The sequence below is a fragment of the Coptis chinensis genome, chromosome 3, assembly GCF_015680905.1.
Source record: "Coptis chinensis isolate HL-2020 chromosome 3, ASM1568090v1, whole genome shotgun sequence".
NCBI classification, from domain to species: Eukaryota; Viridiplantae; Streptophyta; class Magnoliopsida; order Ranunculales; family Ranunculaceae; genus Coptis; species Coptis chinensis.
Window position 1 is genome coordinate 113,782,000 of NC_141458.1, and position 23,995 is coordinate 113,805,994.

Genomic DNA, 23,995 nt, shown 5'->3' on the forward strand with positions numbered 1-23,995 from the left:
CCTCAACTCTGAAGTTGAGAAACCATCTGTTCTTTGCCAGCTCTCAATATATTGCTATGAATCAGCATGAGTACCTAGGTGTAAGACATTTCAATATCTCCATAACACATCCACATAATCAGATACATATCTTACCATACCATGAAGATTTTAAACCATTTTGAAAGTAATCTGCGTGGGAAAAAGAGGTAGCAACTTAAATTTGAGATACAATACCCGCTTAAAACATATGTTATAATTTGTTGGGCCCAAGCCCAACAGTAATAGTATACTTAGAGGTTTCTAAACCCAATAGCTTCTACCTAATTAAAAAAAATAAAAAAATCTAATTTAAAATAAAATATAGGTATTTGCGTTGAACCCAAAGTTTTACATTTCTTAGCTTTAGGTAACTCTATCATTAGTTAACGATTCATTTACCAAGTTTGACCGTCTATTGTGGTGTGTCTGGTGTTATGCCCTTTCAAAATGCAACAACTACCCCTCACACATTTTGCACGTGCCAACACCATAAAACTCAAAATCCAAATTTCAAATTACCCGACACGTGTTATAATCCATGCTCCTAATAGAGTGGTGGCTGCAAAAAAATATAAGCTCACTGTTCCAAAATATCAAAATTTAAGAGATATACAAAACTAAAAACTAGGAAAAGTGAACTTCCAATCACTTAGTAAAACATAATCTATTAACCTAAAAAAAAACAATTTCACTACACATATCGAAAAACCAGGTAGCCTATTTTCTTCCTCTTCACCATTATTTACAATTATTTATTGACTTCATTCTATTATGTATATTGCAGATAATGGCGTATGAAAATTACAGTTTATGTAAAAAATTACAGCTTAACATTCAACAATATCCGGTCTACAACACAGAATTAGAGAGCAGACGATTCAAAAGCACTGTGACATTAAAGGTACCAAAAGACTTATTCTTTAACAGTGAAGACGTCATAGTTAAATAAATTGATGGAAGCCCAACATATTATATTCTGTTGCAAAAGCAGAGGATTCAGCAGCTTCTAACCCAATACAGTTTATAAAGGATGAACGTGATATGGAAATTGAAGACTTCAATTTCAAAGAACTTATGAAGAAAAGAATAGAAGTTGAAGAGAAACAGAATCAACTTGACATCATCAAAAATATTATGCTAGATTATTTGGTTGATGATAAACACAACAAAGAAAAAATATATTATCTCAAAGAAAAAATTAAAGGAATAAAGGACATGGAGAGTTCCATAATAAAGAAAAGAAAACCATGAAGATTAGTACTTTAATACCAAAATTTTAGTATATTAATCACGTGTGGGTAGAACCAAAGAATTTCCAATTAGAAGACAGTGGCATTCGTGTTGGAAGTAAGTTATTTCGTATGCATGAGATGAGTCTGTTCATTTACTTTTTTTCCAAAGTATTGGTATAATGACCAATTAATTGATGGTACAGTGTCTTGAGCACTGACGATTGAGAATACATACTTTGGTATTCCCTACTTTATGTAACTAAGTTGCTATTTTTGCATTTTATCTCAGTAGAACATTACTCTCAATTGGTAGCCTAGAGTTACATTGTCGTATTGAATGCAACATCTTACATCACATTTTCAACATTGATAAGTTGGCAAAGCTTAAAATTAAGAGGCTTATGTTATTTTACACAAAGAGATATGAAGATTTTGATAATTAGGATTTGATTAGCTTCACCAGTATGGTCCAATTTAAGGAAAAAAATGAACTATAGAAAACTCACCATTATAAGTTGAAACACTAATAGATTTGGCAGTCCTTTTCGGGAAAGGATTGTCTAGGTGTATACGTTGTAAACTCTTACCAACATGATTAGTACAACATGATCAAACGAGTCTAAATTACATGTAGATCACAGGGTTTTGATAATTCTGTTAGACCAATGAGTTTTGATGCTGCTTTTATCGAATTTAATGTGACATCGAAGAGTAAAACTACTCGATTATTCAACAAGTCTTTAGCATTCATGAAAGGAATTTTGGTGTAATATGTTGGATAAAGGCTAAAAGATAAAAGAATGTATAAAAGATCCGAAAGGACACCTAGCAACCGAAGTGTTACAAATCTTGGTTCATAAAAACTCTTTTTACGAGTACTATTTCAAGTAAACCGTTCTATTGCCTTTCTAATTCGTTTGTAATAGTGTAATAGTGAAATATTTAGAGAAATTTCATGCACTAACTTAGCCACCCTAACTTATATGATGGTGTATTTACTGTCAAGTTCTTTAATGAAAAGATGATGGATTTCATGGAATTGAATAACTATGACGACTTACAATAGAGTTCATAAAGAAGTTATTAATGTCATAGGTTTATTAGATATAATTGTTAGTGAGCCTGCAGAGCTTCATATAGTTCCTAATGTTGTGATTTAACTTATCAATGCAACATGCATATGAACTGCATATGATATAAACTTTTCTTTTTCGATGTTTATCTTGGTGGATTCACTTTATATTTTACTGTCATGTTTTGTGCGCACCACCAATAAAATTGTTACATGTGGGAGTTCCATAGGCAATCTAAAGTTGACGTCAGTTTGTTTTTACAAAATGTTTAGACTATCAAATGGTTAACTATCAAGGTAGTAGATTGAATATTTTTAGAAATTTGTGTTTTTATCAAAATTTAAATTATTATAATATTCTATAGTTAAATTTTTTTAGTATATAATAATTTAAAAATTAAATTTATAAAATATTATAAATAAATTAAATCAATTAGATGAAAACGGTCCCCGTTTATTGAACGGGCTCAAAAACTAGTTTTGTATAGAAGTTTTGTTCTTATTTTCTCTTAAAAGAAGTGGGAGGTTTTATAACTTCTCCATGTAACTACGTGGATTGTTTATGAGAAAGAAATGGAAAGAGAAACGTGGGGGTTTTTGTTCTTGTACTACAAGTCTACAAATAGGGGAACAATTTGGTGAACATGGAACTAATTAAATTCAATATTGAAATACAAAAGTGAAAATGAGAGCAATAATGCATTAGAAAGAGATACTCTTGAGTTCTTGATTACTGGAAGATATTGTTGGCTTGGAGAAACATTGTCAATAAATTTTGCAAGGATTAATCAAAAGGCACGCTTAACAAAGAAATTATTTGATAAAACACGCTTCAAAAGTAAGTTTTCTTATTTATGATTTTATATTCTATTACATGTATACATGTTGAAAATATACTTTATATGTGCAAAAAGATATGTTTTAGCTTATGGATTGTTTACCTAGCTGTTTAATTTTTATCCATTGCGTTATATGTATCGTCCCTTCAGTGCTACACACGCCAGCATAGATAAACTTGGACTGAATAGGACATAGGAGAACCAAACCACATTTCGGTTAACACAGAGTTCAGACTTTTTTTTCGATAAAAGTATAGAACACAAAGAGTTTAGACTTTAGACAAGTATTTTAATATCAGTAGCTATTTTCTGAGCATCCAATGCAACTCCGATCAACCCTTTCTTAGCCAATCCTGCACAGTAAAGACCATTTTGTCCTTTCCAGTTATGATCAGGAAAACTGAGTTTCGGGACACCATTTTCGTCAAGGAGAGATTCATCATCCTGAAACAAAAATATTAACGCATGCATATATAAGTTATAATTCAAAGTAAATTAAAACAACAAACAACAGTAATCAAAATGCTTAACGTATAAAAATCAATGTTCAAAGTTCAAACTGGTCGAATTAAGTAATAGGCAATATAGGAGGGACTCCATTACAAAATATCATGGTTCATTCATCCAGTGAGCAGAGCGAACATTAGCCTGGGGGCGCAAAAATGTTATTCCCCTTCGCTCAAACTCACCTTCCCTCTCCCTCTCCATCACTTTCCTTCTCGTTCTCCCTCTCCACTTACTCCCCACTGCAGTTATACTAGTATTTTACAATATTAAAAATAGTGATTAAAGCTATTTTTCTTTACCTTAAGCCACTTTTTTATTGACCTCTTAAAGCCAGTTGCGAAAACAAGGGCATCGAATGGATATGACTTCCCATTTGCAAACTCCACCTCATTATCCCTTAGTCGTTTTATCGAAGGTAGTACCTATTAGCAATAAAAAAACATCATATAATCTTTCACTCCAAAAGTAAATTACATTCATTTTCTACACTCGTCATTTACACCAACAGTTTCATTTTCTTTTTTCTTATTTTTTAGTCCTCTTCTCCCAAAACTGTATCAGATCGATAACAAGGAATACACGAATTATGGAAATTGGATAGGTCTAATCTCGGCAAAAAGAGGATTAAACTCAAAAGAACCGAACATCAAAGACGTGCGTTATACATAAAATTGTGAGGCATTCAGCTTCAAGGGCTAACTCCTGTAAGCGGGCGGGCTTATAGCTATCAATTTAGTGTTCCCCTAATTTCCTTGGCCAGGCCCAATTGTCTAACCAGAACAAAATATTCTTCAATCTTCACTGGGCAAAGTAGTAGTGGCAAACAGATGTTGAGATTCAATAGAGAAAAAGAGAAGGTCATCAATAGTACCTGAATCTCGCCAGAGTTGATCTTCGTCAAGGTGCCAACATCGATAACTGGGTAAGTACCATATTTCTGTTTCATTATGAACGGACCCTCTTTGGGCCTGCTTATTCCATACTTGGTCATATCACCATAAATCAACTTGCTCAGCAATAAGATTAAAAAGTCCACAACGTTTAAAGCAAAATCACTTCCTCAACAAGAACCCCATGTACATCATATCCCTGCTCATCATGTGAATCTGTGGACAACATTATCAATCAATGAATTTTAATTTTTAGCAGAAAGGACTTGATGAATAAAACGGATTAGGACTATTTGATAGGTCATTTTGGATTTCTTTTTTCCAGCTAATCAATCATTTTGTGTATGAGGCGTGTTGTCCTAAAGAAGGCGGGAATAATAGGCCAAAAATGATTTAGATAGTTCGTAAGAATTATCAATACCCTCTACAAAGTTGTACTTCAGTTTTCTAATTAGTTTACACAATTACACCCTCTTTCATTAGAGCTTAATTGGAAGATCACTACAATGTTCACCCTCTATAATTTTATATTATAGTTTCACTTTCGTTCAGTATGGTTAGAGGCGACATGAGAAGCGATTTGATAATAGATAATATGACGATGCAACACTAACTAACATTCATGAACCAAGTAGCATAATGGTTAATTTCATACCGGACCTCGAACAACAATGGATGTCTTTGCACCGTACTCTGCTAAATCAAGAGCAATTTCCATGCCAGAGTTCCCACACCCAACAACTAAAACATTCTTGTTTCTATAAACTTGACCGGACTTGTATTGAGTAGAGTGCATAACCTCGCCAGGAAATGTTTCTAAACCTTCAACACTTGGAACATATGAGTCACAAGTCTCACCAGTCGCTACCACAAGAAACTTAGCAAGGTACTCTTCATAATCATTTAGTTTAGTGTTCCTCACTTGAATGCACCATTTTGCAGCAACTCGATCATATGTTGCAGATTCAACCACTCGATCATATGAAGGGCTCACATCAAAATTTGAAGCATAATCATCCAGATATTGGATGAATTGTTTCTTTGACATGTAAGTTGGACACGTAGCAGGGAATCCCATGTATGGTAGTTGGCAAAATTGTTTAGCGAGGTGAAGGTGAACGCGATCATAAGACTTATTTCTCCATAGGGAAGCCATACATTTTTCCCTTTCAAGAATTATGTTTGGAATTGAAAGACGGTTTAGACATGCAGAAGTAGCTATTCCTGATGGACCTGCACCTACTACTACCACCACCTCTTCCTTCATATCTCACTTAGATAGTTACGAGTATAAAGAAAGATAAGACTACAATAAACTACAATATGAACAAGAAGCGAGAAGTAGTTGCTACTTTTATAGGATGGATTGGAATATCTGCTTTTTGCGATTTTTGGAAAGCTGATTATAATCTTTTTAGCAATGTTTGTCTTTAAGCGATCGCAAGTGGGGGGCTAAGTGACCCGAGTGAATTCCATCCATGTAGGGGTTACATGTGGGCACAGGTTACTTCACTACCGCAGCATCAAAAAAGTAATTAGAATTATCCTGTATATATATCGTTGTATCCATGGAAAAAATGGGCGCGATATTCCTTGCCATGATAACAACGGCCATAATATAAAATATCATCATATGGGTATTTATTAATAATCAATTTTTTTGACATGTATGGTGGATTATATCCTCTCTTTTGGAAATATTTTACATTGTTTCATATGTAAATATTGTAGATATTCGTAGATATTGTTGATATTTTTTGATATATTATTTATATTTATTTGAAATATAATAATAAATATTAAATAAAATTATTACCTAAACAAAATATCACCAATATTATCGAAATATCGCTAATATTTGCAGTCTTATATATCTAATATCTCTAAACATATCACAATATTTCTATATCCCTTGATGAAATTTCGATAGATATCGCAATATTTTGTACTATGATAACGACTACATTGTTCCTATAGTATGAAGAGAAATGAAAAAAATACATAACAAAATGGTAATGACTACAGTGTTCCTATCGTATGAAAAGAAATCAAAAGTACATAATTCGTCTCTAAAAACTGCAAGAAATATTTGGACAAAATGTAAATAATAACTCGTTATAATTATAGGAATCTAAAACAACAAAAAAAAAAAAAATAGATTGAACATCCATTATTGTAGAATCTAATACTTGATTCAAACACTCAAAATTAAATAATAAGCATAGAAGACAAATTTGAATTAAATAAACTTTATTATATCAATTCAACTACTTATATATAAATTTCTTGAACAAAACAACTTACCACTTCATATCGATGCATCTCTTTTCTTCAATGCATCTCTCTTATTATTCTCTCATTTCTTATTAAGCTAACGTTTAGACACTCACACATATATAGCTTATCCAATTACTAATTCCTACTAAGCCACTAAATAGAAACTTCTAATACCAACCCAATTCTAATTTTACTTGCATTAATTGCCAATATATATCAACTTGGTTTCCTAATAGCAACTCATACATGCTAATAGGGGTGCCATTTTTTTTCCCGAAAACTCAATTTTTCCTGAAAAATAATTGGATTAGAATTGGATGTGTTTTCAAAATCCGATCCGATCCGATTTCCGATTAATTTATGATCAAATATTTAACATATAGCCGTTTATTTCATATAGTTACTAAATTAAAACTATGGATAGTTTACAAACAAAATAAAAACCCTAGAGAAGTAGAACATTGTCTCTCCCAACTTCAAAAAATCAATATTGTAATTCTAGTATATATTTCTCTTTCTCTCATCTTCATATTTACTAAATTAATGTATTAACATGAAGAAAAAGTTTGCTGAATAAACGTGTTAAAAGATCTAAGTTGTTTACTGAATTAATACATTTGATTGATAAATGAATGTATTAATTGGATAAAAAATAGTTATCCTAAAAGAGAATCCGATTATATAATTCAAATCTCTCGATTTACTTCTAAAATTTTCGAAAATTTTCCGATTTTCCGAACTTTCCGAATTCGAAAAGAAATTGTCACCCGAAAAATAATTGGATCGGATTTGGAAAAGATATTGTCATCCGAATTTTTTTTGAAAATTTTCCGAAAGCCCTTTATCCGATCTGTAGCCACCCCTACTTACTAATCACACCACTTTCTAATTAATTAACCTCCAACTCTATTTAACCAAATTTGCTAGATCTAAAATTACTAATTCCAACAGATCTTTTAATTTGAGATCTAGCAACGAGTACTAAATCACAATTTAGTAATTTCTACAGCCTCAATTAATCGTGACCCAATTATCTAATCATTTGACTCAATTATCTAATTATTATTTTGAATATTTGATAACAGTTGTTTCCATATGTAACGGATATATCTGTTACTCCATTAGTAACGGTTATAACTGTTACTAATTGTTACAAAATGGTTGTTCTGGTGTAGTGTTTATCACGTACATACTTCATGCTCTTCAACATCAAAATCAAGACTAACAATCACTTCTTCTGAGTTTAACACTTCTATGTTTTTATCAATTTCTTTTTCCAAAACCAAATCTTCTTCTTCACACTTTTGGCTACTACACCCAATTTCTAGGCACAACTTGTCTTGATCTTCACCAGATATATTGTAATAATTCATTGACAAACTTTGAACTCCGTCTCTATTCTCAATTATTATAATGTATTGTTTTTCAACAACTATATCTTTTTGCATTTGCACTTATATCTGCAATGACCAAGTTCTTTACATTTGTAACACCAAACTTTTGATTTGTCAATCCTTGTATTTTTAATTACCATTATCATCAAAACAAATATGCAAAATCTCCCATGAATCTTTTGAAGTTTGAGCGAAAATAATTTTCATAATTATAATTAGAAATACCTAGTCATCTATAAATACAACATAATGTTATACCTTCTCATCTTTTGTTTTGTTTTCTTTAAGTGTACCTTTTTCTTCTTCGATCAACAATGTTTCATCTTCAAGTTCTTCAATTCCTTGATCAACGACTTCGATATATTCAGATACTTAAACACGATCTCTATCTGAAAACTCTAATGCCCAAAATTCATGATGTCTTATAATGTAAAACAAGTAGAGATTTAGAATTGAAGAAAGAGATACGGAAATCTCAGTAGTAGAGAAGTGAAGAAGAAAGATAAGAAATATAGACGAATTAGAACAATAAGTAAGAAGAAGATAAAACTTTAAAGTAGGAAGATAGATAATAAATAAATATGACTCAATTGAGAGAATTCTTGATTGTAATTCAATTCATAATAATCATAATGGGTTGGTTCACAAAATACTAGAGAAGCCATATTTATAGATATGGTTTCTTGAACTCTAAGCAATACAAAATAGAAACTAATACTAATTATAATTTGACACAAATGAATAAATAACTTAACTACTAATTAGAACTCTTCTAGATCGAACCATCTAGAGTATCGGTATCCTATCCTATCGTACATCATTCTCCTCTTCTTTGAAACAGCGCGTCCTCAAGTTGAAATTAAATTGGAGAAAACAACCCGTGCGTTTTGAAATTAGGTTCTCAGGATATTTTTCTTTGAAAGAACTCGCCCTTGAGTTATGCATGGGAATTATGAGAGCTTCATTCCCAAGATGCTTAAAAATTATATTATGTCTCCTTGAGCTTTCCATCTTTTCTGGCATATTCTTTTCTTTTCTTTCTTGGACGGTCTTCCACAAAGTTCAGGAACACGTGGAAGTAGAATTCTGAAGTTTTGAATTTGAAATTTTGATCTTCCAAGCAAGTTCTTGATATCACCACTAGTAACAACCAACTTGTTGTAGTATTTAACAAATGGCGGGTCTTCAAAGTCAAGATGTTTTGGTACAACTTCAATCATTGTGTAGTCTCATTTTCTTTAAAAGAACTCGTCTTCGAATTGTCTTCATGAGGTGAATCTCCTTTTCTATTAATATCCACTTCAAAAAGTTTCTTCTCAACAAAGTTTTGATTTTCAATAAAACAATTATGGACATCTTCTTTAGGAGGAATTTAACAGGGTTGGAAATTTTACAAGGCAATATTTTTTGTGGGTGGAGGAATTGGGTGGTGTAGGTTGGGGTTATTGGTGTTGGGTTGGAAATTTTGGGTGGTGGTGTAGGCACATAACATACCTTTTATGTGTCAACAATTAAAATTATATGGTGGTTCATGTAGGTAATATGCTTTTCCAACAAGAGTTCAGTTTTGATTTATTTGGTGGTTTAGGAAGTGTGGAATCCAATAATATGGGTGTTGATATTGGTGTTGAAGTTTGCATTGAGTTATGTAGACGAGGTTGAGTAGGTAAAAATAGTGGTGGAAATTAGGTTTAAGGGGGGTAAGATAAGATTGGGAGAGAAGAACTAGATACACTTGTTTTTTTTCAACTCTAGGAAGAAAAACACACCATAACATACCTTTTATGCAATGTCAACAATATTTTTAGATAGATTGCTTATATATGCATGCGAATTTTTCAAAAATAGATAAGGTGGGGATGATATATATATATATATGATGGTGGGGGGATGGGGATATATATATATGGGGGCGGTAGATTGCTTTCTAGATAGGGATCTAAAAAGTGTGGCTTTGAATACTAATTAATATAGAACAAGTAGAGATTTAGAAGAAAGAGATATAATACATAAATCTTAATTAGTAGATAAGTGAAGAAGAAATATAAGAAATATAGACGAATTAGAACAAAAAGTAAGAAAAAGATGAAGCTTTAGAGTAGAAAAACAGATAATAAACAAAGATGACTTAATTAAGAGAATTTTTTATTGTAATTCAATTCATAATAATCATAATGGGTTGGTTCACAAAATACTAGAGAAGCCATATTTATAGATATGGTTTCTTGAGCTCAAAGCAATACAAAATAGAAACTAACACTAATTCTAATTTGACATAAATTAATAAATAACTTAACTACTAATTAAAACTCTTCTACAACCATATAGAGTATATGTTTCTTATCCTACATCATTTTCCCACTTTGGAACCATCCATATATCATCTTCCATTGATTAATTTTGGATCTTTAACCATAAAACTCTAATACCATATGTAGAATCTGATACTTAATTCAAGCACTCAAAATTGAATAGTATGCGCAGAAGACAAACTTGAACTAAATAAACTTTATTATATCAATTTAATTACTTATATATAAACTTCTTTAACAAAAGAATTTACCACTTCATATCAATGCATCTCTTTTCTTCAATGTATCTCTCTTATTATTCTCTTACTTTTTATTAAGCTAACGTCTAGACACTCATACATATATATAGTGTTTCGGTAATAATCTGCTTCAACAAAATGTGAGCAATATGATGAAATATACACAAAGAAACAAGATGAGAATTGATGGTTGGGAGAGATGAAACTGAACCAAGATAATGGTTGCCTACGTATCCAAGATATGTTATCTAGGGATCCAGTTCCAACGTAGTTCCTTGTTGTGAGAGAGAATATTTTTTTATCAATTGGTAGAGCAAGTAGAGTCCATGAAGGACTTGTCCTTTTGAATGATTGAAGATTTGATTTCTTATAAATTTGTCTTTATCTAATTGAATAATGAATCTTGACATATTAAATAATAAACCAATTATTGGATGGGCTAGGGTTAAGGATGTGGGCACGCTTAACTGGTAGACTAGGCCTAGTATTGGGTTGGATTCATGGGCTTAGTGAGCCATAAAGTGGGGGTCTATACATCACCCCCTCTTTGGTGGATGGGTAAAGCCCATGTGGAAAAGAAGTGAATATAGAAAAAAAAAATGAAAGAACATCGAAAGAAAAAAAGATTTGTCTCACTAATGTCAGGTTGGACTTGTTTGGGATGACAATTTTTCTCAAATATGCGAGGTCGATCTTCCCTGTCATGTCGTCCCGTCTTAGATGGTGGTATTCTTTATAGTTTATTCTGTGACGCCTTCTTTCCATGTCAGGTCGGACCTGTCTGGGATGGCAATTTTCCTCAAATTTGCGAAGTTAGCCTTCCCTGTCAGGTCAATCCCATATGAGATGGCTTCTTCCCTACCAGGTTGGACCTGTCTGGGATGGCATTTTCCTCAAATATGCGAGGTAGGTTTTCCCTATCAAGTCGGTCATGTCCTGGCTTGACTTTTCCATTGTCTCTTATAGGAGATAGAGATCTTTGGCAGTAAGCACGATTAGGTCCGACCAGTGATTGTCCAGCATGTCTAGACCGGTAGTCACCTTTGGCAGGATGGTCAGTATTAATATACCGCTCCTCCATGTTGTGTCGCTCCTGTATATGATGTCCACCTTCCCCATCATGTCGTACATATCTCGAATGGTGATCTTCACTGAAATTGCTTCTCAGAGATAAATCTTCCTCTTAGAGTGTGCACTGTTTGATTATGCTTGAGAAGTAGTTCGTTGTTGAGGACGATGAAGTGGATTTTCAAGATGGTCCCATACACTAGAACAACTTCCCTGCGTGGTCGCCTTGATGTAGTGGAATTAGCAACATCGTCCGCCGGCCTTTGTCTCTTTGCCAACTTCCTTATCAAGTTCCTATTTAAATTTTTGACTTGTCGTAACTCACATTCAACCGTATTAGGGGTGTATTGGTTGTTGCCGTTGTTACTATCACCTTTGCCGTTAGTTGGTGTGAGAGTAATGTCCACGTCCATATCCATGCCAACTGAAGGATTGACATGGACGGACGACGGACCACATGGAGGATTACCGACTTGTAGGTTTTTTTGTTGCAAGACTGTTAGGGCTGGTGGCGGCGGCGTTTGTACTGACATTTGTGGTGGCGGTGGCGGTGGCGGCGGTGCTGTTGCAGTTGGATGTTGAGAATTGATCCTACCACTAGGCGCAACTCGATTGTTCAACGGTTCTTGGATTAACCGACTTGAATTTCGAGGGTTGATCTTGATTGCTTCACATGATAATGGATTCTAATAAAAAAAACCACAGACGACGCCAATTATGTTTCGGCAATAATCTGCTTTAACACTACGAGAGAAATATGATGAAATATACACAAAGAAACAAAATGAGAATTGATGGTTGGGAGAGATGAAATTGAACCAAGATAATGGCTGCCTACGTACCCAAGATTTGTTATCTAGGGATCAAGTTCCAACGTAGTTCCTTGTTGTGAGAGAATATTTTTTCATTAATTGGTAGAGCAAGTAGAGTTTGTCAAGGACTTGTCCTTTTGAATGATTCAAGATTTGATTTCTTATAGATTTGTCTTTATCTAATTGAATAATGAATCTAGACATATTAAATAATAAACCAATTATTGGATGGGCTAGGATTAAAGACGTGGGCTTAACTAGTAGACTAGGCCTAGTATTGGGTTGGATTCGTGGGCTTAGTGAGCCACAAAGTGGGGGTCTTAGTTTATCCAATTACTAATTTCTACTAAGCCACTAATTAGAAACTTCTAATACCAACCCAATTCTAATCTTACTAGCTTGTATTGCCAATATTAACTTGGTTTCCTAATAACAACTCATACTTACTAATCACACCACTTTCTAATTAATTAACCTCAAACTCTATTTAATCAAATTTACTAAGTCTAAAATTACTAATTCCAACAATTATACTTTTCCGCATGCATTGTAATCTTGTTGTTGTCTTGTACAGTATGTCTCCTTTGCAAGTAGTAGAATGTCTCCAATGCCCACCAAAGATGAGACGCTTCCAATAGACTAATTTCAATTCCAAATTTCCATCGTTTAGCCCTCAAAATTGTCTTTGTAAAGAGAATATCTAACTAGTGGGAAGGAAGATACTTTGAACAGTTTGAAGGAATATACTGCTATTAAAAGGAACAAATAGAACATCCATATATTGTGTTTTGTCAGGTTAGCACTACTTTCTAATTTCTATCACAATAAAAAAAAACTGGCACTGACATGAGTCAAAAACCAAATATCTTAGAGCATTTCTAGGTGGAGGCATCAAGTGTCAATTTGTGTCCACTATTCGGAATTTCGACAAAAATCATCTCTCTAGGTGGAGGCATCAGGTGTCTAGCCGCATCCCTAGAGGCAAATTTGTTGTTTCATATGCGGATGCGATGTGGCACTCCTACTGTCGCATGATAGTGCACGTGGGAGTGGTTTTTTTTTTTTTTCAACTTGGGGCAACATTGGGAGTGTCGCGTGGGGGTTTTTTTGTGGGCAACTTTCACCACTTTTTTAAGCAAAACAAAGTTTTAATAATTAAAAAAACTAACTTGAGACCTAATTTTGACAAAAAAAGACATTTAAAATAAAAATAGGTCCCACTATTAACTAGATTTACTTCTACCACCTAGAGTTGGTCATTGTTTGTAGATATTTGCCTCAATTTTAGCTTCAAACATGACACTTGATGCCTCCACCACCTAGAAATGCTCTTAGCCTGTATCACAATATCTTGAGGCCATTATATGTGTAGATGGAATGCTGAAGACATAATTTTTTGTACTTTGGTTTCTCAAATTTCTCTCTTATTTTCTGTCCTCTGGTACTATGGTGTGTTCCTAAAATGAGAAGCATAACACAATTTCCTAAGATGAGAGATATTTGGTAGAACTGTGTTCTCAGTTTAGGAAAAGAACAAAAATGAACATTGTAAAGACTAGATTTCGTAATTAGTCTTACAACTTAGGATAACGAGATTGAGTTGTAAATTTGACTGAGCTCGCGATAGATGCAAGCTGCCTACGTATCCAGCTCTCTGGTGAACTGGAATCAAGTCTGACATAGTTCCTCTTGATTGGTCCTTTGAATAGGAAAATGGATTGATCGTGGAGAAGAAGTCATGCTCTTCGAGAGTGGAGCAGGTCCCCTTTCGATGATGTCTCCTTCTGATTTTATAGCCCCTCCACTTAATGTGGTCTTGAATGAGCCTTAATGCGGATGCAATAAAGTGCATAGTGTTGTTACATAATTGTTATAACGTCTATCTTTTCATTTTTGAGCATTACAAGACCTGGATGTGGTCTTGGTATAAACGACCTGGTAGCGGTCATGATATGAGCGACCTGGTAGGTATTGGTATGAGCAACTTGGCCGGTCTTGATATAGTGATGAGTTGTGTTGGACACGTGTATAATATACGTTGATTGTGTATATTAATCCCTCACAAACACCCCGTTTAAATTGGTAAATAATTACTAAAACTATGCAGCTATACTATCATTTTAGCAACAGAGCAAACATGAACACCTCAAGTCCGTAGAGGAAACTGGCAGGCAAAAATGGTGGTGTGTCCATTTCATTAGACACCATTTAGTAAATGGTTCAAGTGCCTACTCCAAATGGTTAAGCAGTGGACTACCTCCATCAGTAACACGGATCATCTTCCTAGCTAAAATCCCTGTTCATCTTCTTTTTGGATGTATAACAAAAAAACACTCAATCATTATTGCACCTGCTTATTGCCATGTGGACTCAAGTCCAGTGGATATCACATTAGTTAATACTTAATAGTTGACAACCACACTTAGATAGAATCATAGAACTACTGAGAATTATCTTGTATCCCCAATTCCCCATATGAATAGGTTCGTTTGAACATGAATGCCATATAATATCGAAAAAAAAAAAAAAGGAACATGAATGCCATACGCTAGATTTGTTGTTAGAATATTGATTTTGCACCTTGTCATATTCAGATTTCGAATTTAGCACATGCAAATTTGGAAGAATCATTCTGCATTGGATATCCATTTGCAGTGTTCACTTGAATTTCTCCTTATTGAATTAGAGGCCTCTGAGGCTCTGACCTGCTTTCTAGTACAGTGCAATTAGATTTCTAATTTTTTTTCAAGGCAAATAAGGATTCTTGAGTCTGACCGACCTATTCGGCTATACCTCACTGTATCTGAACATTCCAGACCGACGTACAAGTAATGTGTATTAAAATCAATTTGGTTATTCCATATAATATTGTTTGAAGTCCAAAAGTCTGGTTTTGTTTGTTTTTATTATTTTTTTTAGATAATCGTTCGTTAAGGTTTGTGAGACGGACGATGACGAATATTGTTAAAGTTTTAAGGAAATACTAGGGCAGAAATATTGTTAAAGTTTTTTCTATGACGAAGTTACTGAGTAACGACGACCAAGATGAATTAGTTGTTAAGTCTTCTGAACAAGTCCTTGTTAAAATTAATACTCGTTTGTGTGCTTGCGATAGGGGTGCCAATGGGTACCCGATTACCCAGAACCGAAACGAAACCGAATGTTTTGGTTTTAAGTCTTAAAAATTTAGATCCATTTAAAATGGGTCATTAAAAACCGAACCGATAAAGAACTGAAACCATTGAACCGAATAGTAAAAAACCCGTGGGTACCCGAGCTGAAACCAGAACCGATTATTATGATTTTGATTTATAAAATTTAGTATTATATTACATTTAAGATAATCAAACTCATACATTATAATATAAAATATATTTTTTATGTGTAAAAGTCTATTAAATATATATAGAATAATAGGGAATGTGTGTTGTTAAATGTATATTTTATAACTATACATTAAACAAGTGTATCATAGATGTTAATAATAATGTCAATGTGTATATTAATTATTATGAATTAACTAATACATTTTATATTTATTAACTTATGCACGTGTATATTTAAATAGGATATACATGCTTGATATATTGTAGTACACGAATTTATTATAAACCAATATATAATGTTCATGTTAAAAATTAGTGATGAGATGTAATTGTAAGACGCATGTACTCGCATGTTCAATTTAAAATGCGAATTAATACACATGCATAAATATATGTGTACGCACGTAAAATATATCAAGACAACAAATATATGTGATTGCACGTGTATACGATCGAGTTAATACAAGGAAACAAATATATGTGTATGCACATAAAAAAAAATCAAAATTATAAGGTTAGATATTTGATTATTTTAATTTCTATATCAAATGTTTAAATTATCACATGAATAGTAAATGTTTTAACGTGTATGATTTATATGTATTCATAAATTGATGTAAATATGATTGTTGATACATCACTAATTATATATAAAATATTATCATATAGAAAAAAAAATAGTGTTTAAATGATTGAAATTGTTTAATAATCATAATAAATAATAAATACCCAAATTAGAACGGAAACCGATAAAAATCCGTGGGTTTTTATGAGTTTGGGTTGGGTTCTATAATCCTCATACTAAAACCGTTGAGAACCGAAACCAATAAAACCGCAAATAATAAAACTCAAACCCAAACCGCTAAAACCCGACCCAAAACTGACCCGTTGGCACCCCTAGCTTGCGATTCTCCTTTACATTTCAAATGAATAACATTTTTGTGGATTTGTCCCATATTGTTAAAAATTTCAAGCACTGAAACATTGAAATTTTCATTAAAGTTTTAAGGAAATACTAGAGCAGAAATATTAATGTCTCCAACTACAGATTGATCTTCCGTCATCCGATCTTACACTTATGGATCGGGTTTGGAGCAAAGAATCCTGGTTATCCTGGATCTGCAATCTATCTAACCCACACCCGATTAACCCAATGCCAAAAAGTTGGTCTTGGAGATTCTGTTACACATTCTATGCTCTGTTTGGTTCAGTGCACCGAGTTGCAAATGACAAATGGATGCAAATGGCATGTGATTGAATTGCATCTGATTGCATTGCATCCAACTTACTTTTGCTTGGTAAACCCAAGACAAAAGGATGTAAAATTGGTTGCATTATCATCCCACTTTTTTTTTTCCACATCTTATATAAGAGAAATCACTTTTTTGTGTTTGCCATCTATTTACACAACTCTTTTGGCTGCAAGTAGATGTCATGTAAATACATATATGGTACAAATTGTAACTTGTGACTGAAAATTTAACCGAATTTGCTACTAATTTATTGCGGCTAGACAGGTGATGCGAACAAATTTGTTTGCACCTATAGTTAGATTTATGTAATATTCCGAATTTTAGAAGCAAATTTAAAAAATTTGAGAGGGCGATACTACGTTACATGGAAATAGGTGCAATTGCATGTAAATACATCGAACCAATGTTTATCCATTTCGGGACAGTGGAGTTGTTAGTAATCGATTAAAACAGAAAGAAAAGATAGAAAAGATGCTGACAAAGCAAACCACTCTACCACCAACAAAACCATCACCACCAAATACAAAAAACGCTCACATCTTTCTTTCTTGATTGCACCCAATCTCTCTCTAACTTCACCAGGTATGTTTTTCCTATCACTTCACTGCTTCCGTATGTCTCAGTGTTCTGTGTCCATTTTCAGTCGTGTTCATTATATTTGAGTGACCAAACAGGGGCTAAGTTTTTCTGATACATGAAAATAATGTGTTCTGTTTTGTAGACATTATTATTATGTGGAAAATAATAGGAAAGAGGGGAGTTCATCATTTGCATAAACTAAACACAGCAGCGAATGTTCCAGCATCGATAATAGAAAACGGTCAGAAACGTGTTATAGATGCTTCACTTACACTTATACGTGAAAGAGCTAAACTTAAGGTATGTATATCTTCTGTTTCTTTTATTTCGAATATATTTTCTTGAAACTGATTTATTATTGACATCAGGGGGAGCTTGTTCGGGCATTAGGTGGTGCAGTAGCATCAACATCACTCCTTGGAGTTCCTTTAGGCCACAATTCATCTTTCCTTCAAGGCCCAGCTTTTGCTCCTCCTCGAATAAGGGAAGCCATTTGGTGTGGCAGCACAAATTCTACTACTGAAGTAGGTACGTATTAAAAGTTGTTACCACCTTAAAAAACTTATCGTTGTTTGTTTTGTCAGTAATGCATACTGTTGAAGTGATAGTTATGTGCATCTGTTTGGTGAAATGCAGGGAAAGAGTTGAAGGATCCAAGGGTGCTAACTGATGTTGGTGATGTCCCTGTTCAAGAGATTCGAGACTGTGGTGTAGATGACGACAGATTGATGAAAATCATTTCTGATTCTGTGAAGCTAGTGATGGAACAAGTAAGCCGTCTCTTGATTTGTTCCTTTATTTTGGTTATGGTATTTCCCCAAATAAATTTAGCCAAAAAGTAAGAGTTAGCAGTTGTGGCTGTCAAAATCCTATATTTTAATTCAGCAACTTGAATCAAAGCTTTACTTAAAGATATTGTACGGTTTAGATTGTTATCTTACTTAATAGTACAAAAAGGGTTACAAAAGTTGGTCTCACAAAAGTCAGTATCCTTAGCTATATATACATCTGGGCCAGGCCCTAACATATCCTACTACCCCCTCTCAAACTCATGATAGGAGTAAGTACAATCATGAGTTTGCATACATACTGGAAAAAGTGTAACTAGAATTCCCCCGAGAACAGGAACATGAATCGCACGAAAACACGAATCGCCATGAGAACACGAACAAATACCCACGACCACAAATCAGCATGAGAACACGAATATAAACCCACGACCACAAATCACCATGACCATGAAAACACCACAAAAAGGCACCAAAAACAATAAACCAAGCTATTCAAGGGTGATCCCAGTCCGCTTCCATAACAGAGGAACTAGGGGCAGAAGAAGTAGCGGGCACAGAAACAAATGCTGATCCTGCAACATGCTTGTCCAAAAGTTGTTGCATTGCCTACAACTGTGAAGTCAAAGCTGCGACTTCATTATCTGATGCTGAAGTAGTAGGTTGAGAGTGAGACAAGTGAAGTGACGGACTCGGAGTGGGTGGAATGGGTGGATTAATGCCCCGGTTCATGACAATATCAACACTCATCACTAGGTTGAGGTCCACGAGGCTTCCACTGGCGAGAATGATTAAATTGACGATGAGGAGTTGCAAAAACTGTTGGAGTTAGCTAAGTAGACAACCGACCAGCTTGAGTTTTCAGTCATTCCTCCTCAGCTAGTAATTCACTTATAGCTAGTAATTCACTTATAACAGTGTCAAGATTAGGCAAAGGACTCCCAGGACTCCTATGTAAAATAGCGCCCCTGATCGATTTGAATTCATCTCGAAAAGCAAGAAAAAACTGGAAGAGCTTTTGCCGCTTCCTTTTATCGGCATAAGGCTTGAAAGCTAACAATTCAGACGAGTTTATCATGTTGAGTTGATCCCAAATTGCTGTCATCTCGTGATAGAACTGCTGTATCAGCCAAATTCAGGACCAACAGGATGACACGTCTCATGGATCGAGGTAGTATAGGGCAGGAGAGAGGGAGAGCACAGGATCGAGTTCGCGAAATATTAGAAGGACGTGGACTCAAGAGATACGTGAAGAAAAGGAGGGTTCATGAGCTAGAGTGGATGCAAGTTAGTAGAAGAGACGTCATGAGTAGGGGATCCAGGCCGCGATACCTAAGATGGTAGGTGGGCGGTTAGCGATCGTGGGGAGAGAGAGGTGGAGATCATGGAACCAAGAAGCAGTTAGCGGTTAGAGGATATAAGAAGAAAGAGAAAAAAGCCAGAAAAGAGATTACATTCTGATTTTAAGGGTTGTAAAATCTGATTATACAACTGCTGAATACTTCGGTCTTCTTGACGTGTCGCCCTAATGTCAATCTCTAGTTGAAACTCTTTAGCATAGCTTGACTTACTGAAAATCGTTTGCAAATGATCCCAACATTCCTTAGCAGTGTCAAACTTAGACAACTCTATTTGAATGGTCTTGTGAACAGAGTTGTTAATCCACGTAATGATCTGAGCATTGTTCCTCTCCCACTTAGCCTTATTTTTGACATAGTCAGGTTGTTTGTCATCAAAGGGTTCAAGAAATGTGCCAGTGATAATGTCCCACACTTTTCTACTTATCAAGAAAAACTTCATCATCTTGGCCCAAACTGGATAGTTTGTGCCATCCAGAATTTGACCAATACCACGTAAAGAATCACCATTGTTCGCCATAACATAAACACGTATGAGAAATACTTAAGGAAGCACCAAGAACACTAATCAAATTCCCATTCAAATCCAACCAACAGTTGCTAAAATCATCAATCCACTACAAACAAAAAAGTAACTTAACATAATCAAATCTGAGAATAAAGACGTCACAATCGAACCAGATCCATCGCCAATGAAGATAAAGGTGAAAACTTTCTTTTAACTATCACTCCATTTAAACAAATTGTGCATTGCTTCCAAAGATTTTGAGTGAATCAGACATTCCCACAAAAAATAATAATAAAACAAGACACAAGACACTCAAAATGACCGAGATTTATTGAACTCAAAAGCAAAGCTAAGGAAAATATATCATAATGCTCCACCAAATAAACATCCTTTATGCTGTCAAAGTCTCAGAGATCACTACTCAGAAGATCAACTCGACGTCTCGACCCATTAAGAATTAGCAAAAATATGGACGAGAAACATTTGGACCCCATGGATCATGCTCCGATACCATGTTATCTTACTGAATAGTACAAATAGGGTTACAAAAGTTGGTCTCACAAAAGTGAGTATCCTTAGCTATATATATATCTGGGCCTGGCCCTAACATATCCTAATATAGATGAATCTTAGGAATCCTTTAAAAATTAAAATGTACAATTCAAGTACATGTATTATACTTATGGTTAGAGCAAGAAATTGATTTGTGATAGTGGTTCTAAAAGTGTGCGCTTTCTTAAATATATGGTTATGAAAGATAATTGGAGGATTTTGTTCGTTTCAGTTTTTGTATTTGGGTGGTCAATCTTGTTGAATATTCTTTCAACACATTTCTTGCAATTTGAGAAAAAGGGAATCAAGCTATAAAGGTGATAAGAAATCTTGATCGCTCTGAAACTGAAGTAATGCAGTATCCTTCCTTCTCCTACTCCCCTAGAAAGTTAATATGGTGATGCATGATTTATCATTCTTTTGAGTTGTCTCTTTTAACAATTTTTTATATTAGTGATCCCATGTAGTGCATATCAACCACATCAGGATTCACAGTAGACTGTCTTGTTAGTATTATGGGTATGAGTCCCTTATGTACTGGGAGCAGTTCCTTTCTGACTTCCTTCACTTTTTCTTACCCTTATGATAGGTGTCATCTCTCTCTGTTAGTATAGCATCAGTTTTGCTTTAGATTTTGACACGCTCTTCATCCGATTGTGAATGTTCTGAAAATAAGATTTTTAAAGCTGAAATGGAAAATATGGAACAGTCATGGTTTTTAACTTGTTTTGGTTCTTCTTTAGGATCCATTGCGCCCATTAGTTTTGGGTGGCGACCACTCAATATCTTATCCTGTTGTAAGAGCTGTATCTGAGAAGCTTGGTGGACCTGTCGATATTCTTCACTTAGATGCTCACCCTGATATTTATCATAGCTTTGAAGGAAACAAATATTCACACGCTTCTTCTTTTGCCCGAATAATGGAGGGTGGCTATGCAAGACGGCTCCTACAAGTAAATCCTTACATTCAAAATTCACTCTTTCAATATCTGTAGGCCTGTAGCTATTGACATATATATTTCTACTGCAACCTATAGAATCTATAACAACTATTAATTACATGTCTAATACTGCAACTTTATCAAAAGCAGGGGTTAGTTGTAGATTTATATTTCTTACTTGTATTTCATTGCAGTCCACACTACGTCTCTCTTAAATTAGCTTGGCATTACATTTGTTTTCCTCATGGAGCACAGAAATTTCGATTTGTAAATATATTATGCTTTTAGAGATTCAGTAAGTTCGTCGTACTGCTGAAGAACATTTTGTCCTTACAAATCTTCTATGCAGTGGGTAAATACTTCCTGTAACAATTTTTTTTGCCTCGATACTAAGAGCTCCAAAAACTAAGTGTTGATTGAAATGTGAGAGGTTTTGTTTTTGTCAAGTCACAATCTATTACAGCTCAGCGAAGTCTGTTTGGATTGAGTTTTTGTGAAAATTTAGATATTTGTTTTGCAGAACGTAGTGGGCCCTGTGAATGAATTGTTTGAGGACCTTCGCTGAGCACATCCTATTACATACTTTCATATTTGAATTTCTTTTGATAGATTGCCGAAGTAGGGATGCTGATAAGAACTTATGATTTGATTTTGGTCATTGTGTACACAACATGAGCTTTTTGGCTTACTGTATTAGGGGCAGACCACCTGATGATTGTATGAACCTTTCAACTTCTATTTTTGTTTTCTAGGTTGGTATCAGGTCAATAACTAGTGAAGGACGTGAACAAGGGAAAAGATTTGGTGTGGAGCAATATGAAATGCGGACTTTTTCGAGGGACCGTCATGCTTTGGAGAATCTGGTATTTGTTTAATACTGAATCAAGTGTGTCCTACATGAGCTTCAATTGAAAGAAAAAAAAAAAATCGGTTAATATTATGTATGCCGTTTAAGTTTTTTATATTTCTAATTACGAGGATTATATTTGAACAAAATACTATTGCATTGCCTAATATATTGTATTGAACGATCAGTCTAATATGTTGTACTTTATCTCTCTCCCCCTCTTAATTATAATTTTGGAAAACGAGTTGAGTTAATGTGACGATGAGATCTTTAGTGGATAACATCATTAAACATCAGAACACAGAAATGTACGTGTTTAAGTGACAAAAAGATTAAGAAATGAATGTATGTTGTATGTATCTGACTCTTTTAGTTTCTTAATGTTAAATATATACATTCTTAATTTCTGATTGATTGATCAAACCTCTGTATCTATATCTCTTAACTTAAATATGATGTTTGGAAAAGGAGTTGATTTGATGCGATTATGAGATTGTACTGGGTAACATTGTTAATTAGCAGAACACAAAAATATAGGTGTCTAATTGACAAATAGATATGTGAAATGAATATATGTATTCCTAAGAAGACAATGTCTTATATGTAATGTAGTCTCACATGATTATGCACTGCTGGACAGAAACTAGGGGAAGGCGTAAAAGGTGTATACATTTCTTTGGATATTGATTGTCTCGATCCTGCATTTGCTCCTGGGGTGTCACATATTGAGCCAGGAGGTCTCTCTTTCCGTGATGTCCTCAACATCATCCACAACCTTCAAGGTGATGTTGTAGGTGCAGATGTTGTTGAGTTCAACCCACAACGAGACACAGTTGATGGAATGACTGCAATGGTTGCTGCAAAGCTTGTCAGAGAATTGACTTGCAAAATATCAAGATGATCCGTGCTGTCAGACTACATGAACTTCAGTTGTTGCCTGCATCTATTTCTTCTGGTGGATAGACAGTTCGGCAGCCTACATCTGGTTTAGATTAAATTGTTTTTCAAGCTTCTCCGAAGGATTAGTAGACATTCACAACCATGAATCTCTTAATATCTTAATTTTGAACTATTGTGGGACAAGTCACTGACATTTCTATTCTTCTGGATCTGTCTCTCAAAAATCTCGCCAGATTTTATAGTTTAGCTTTCCCTTACCACATTAAAGCAGCACAGTAAC

At 34.3% G+C, this 23,995-nt stretch overlaps 1 protein-coding gene and 1 pseudogene across 2 annotated transcripts; one reads left to right on the forward strand and one right to left on the reverse strand.

Annotated features, from left to right (window-relative positions):
- Window positions 1–3,138: 3,138 nt before the first annotated feature.
- LOC147513173 (putative indole-3-pyruvate monooxygenase YUCCA10) lies at window positions 3,139–5,912 on the reverse strand (annotated as a pseudogene). The gene is made up of 4 exons (XR_015215252.1): window positions 5,217–5,912; window positions 4,543–4,777; window positions 3,971–4,093; window positions 3,139–3,608 (listed from the first exon to the last, which is right to left on the reverse strand). The product of XR_015215252.1 is annotated as a putative indole-3-pyruvate monooxygenase YUCCA10 (transcript).
- Window positions 5,913–17,328: 11,416 nt separating this feature from the next.
- On the forward strand, window positions 17,329–23,939 carry LOC147513174 (arginase 1, mitochondrial). The gene is made up of 7 exons (XM_086596187.1): window positions 17,329–17,824; window positions 17,964–18,121; window positions 18,190–18,349; window positions 18,458–18,591; window positions 21,771–21,980; window positions 22,721–22,831; window positions 23,456–23,939. Exons 2-7 carry the CDS (start codon window positions 17,975–17,977, stop codon window positions 23,714–23,716), a joined length of 1,023 nt encoding a protein of 340 aa, XP_086452313.1. The 5' UTR covers window positions 17,329–17,824; window positions 17,964–17,974; the 3' UTR covers window positions 23,717–23,939.
- The last annotated feature ends 56 nt before the right edge of the window (window positions 23,940–23,995 follow it).

Bases quoted from the DNA above. Each gene is read 5' to 3' on its own strand.
- LOC147513174 (XM_086596187.1), top strand. From the start codon at position 17,975: ATGTGGAAAATAATAGGAAAGAGGGGAGTTCATCATTTGCATAAACTA. The intron at 18,592-21,770 runs GTAAGCCGTCTC...GTTCTTCTTTAG, and splicing joins TGAAGCTAGTGATGGAACAA to GATCCATTGCGCCCATTAGT. The intron at 22,832-23,455 runs GTATTTGTTTAA...ACTGCTGGACAG, and splicing joins GTCATGCTTTGGAGAATCTG to AAACTAGGGGAAGGCGTAAA.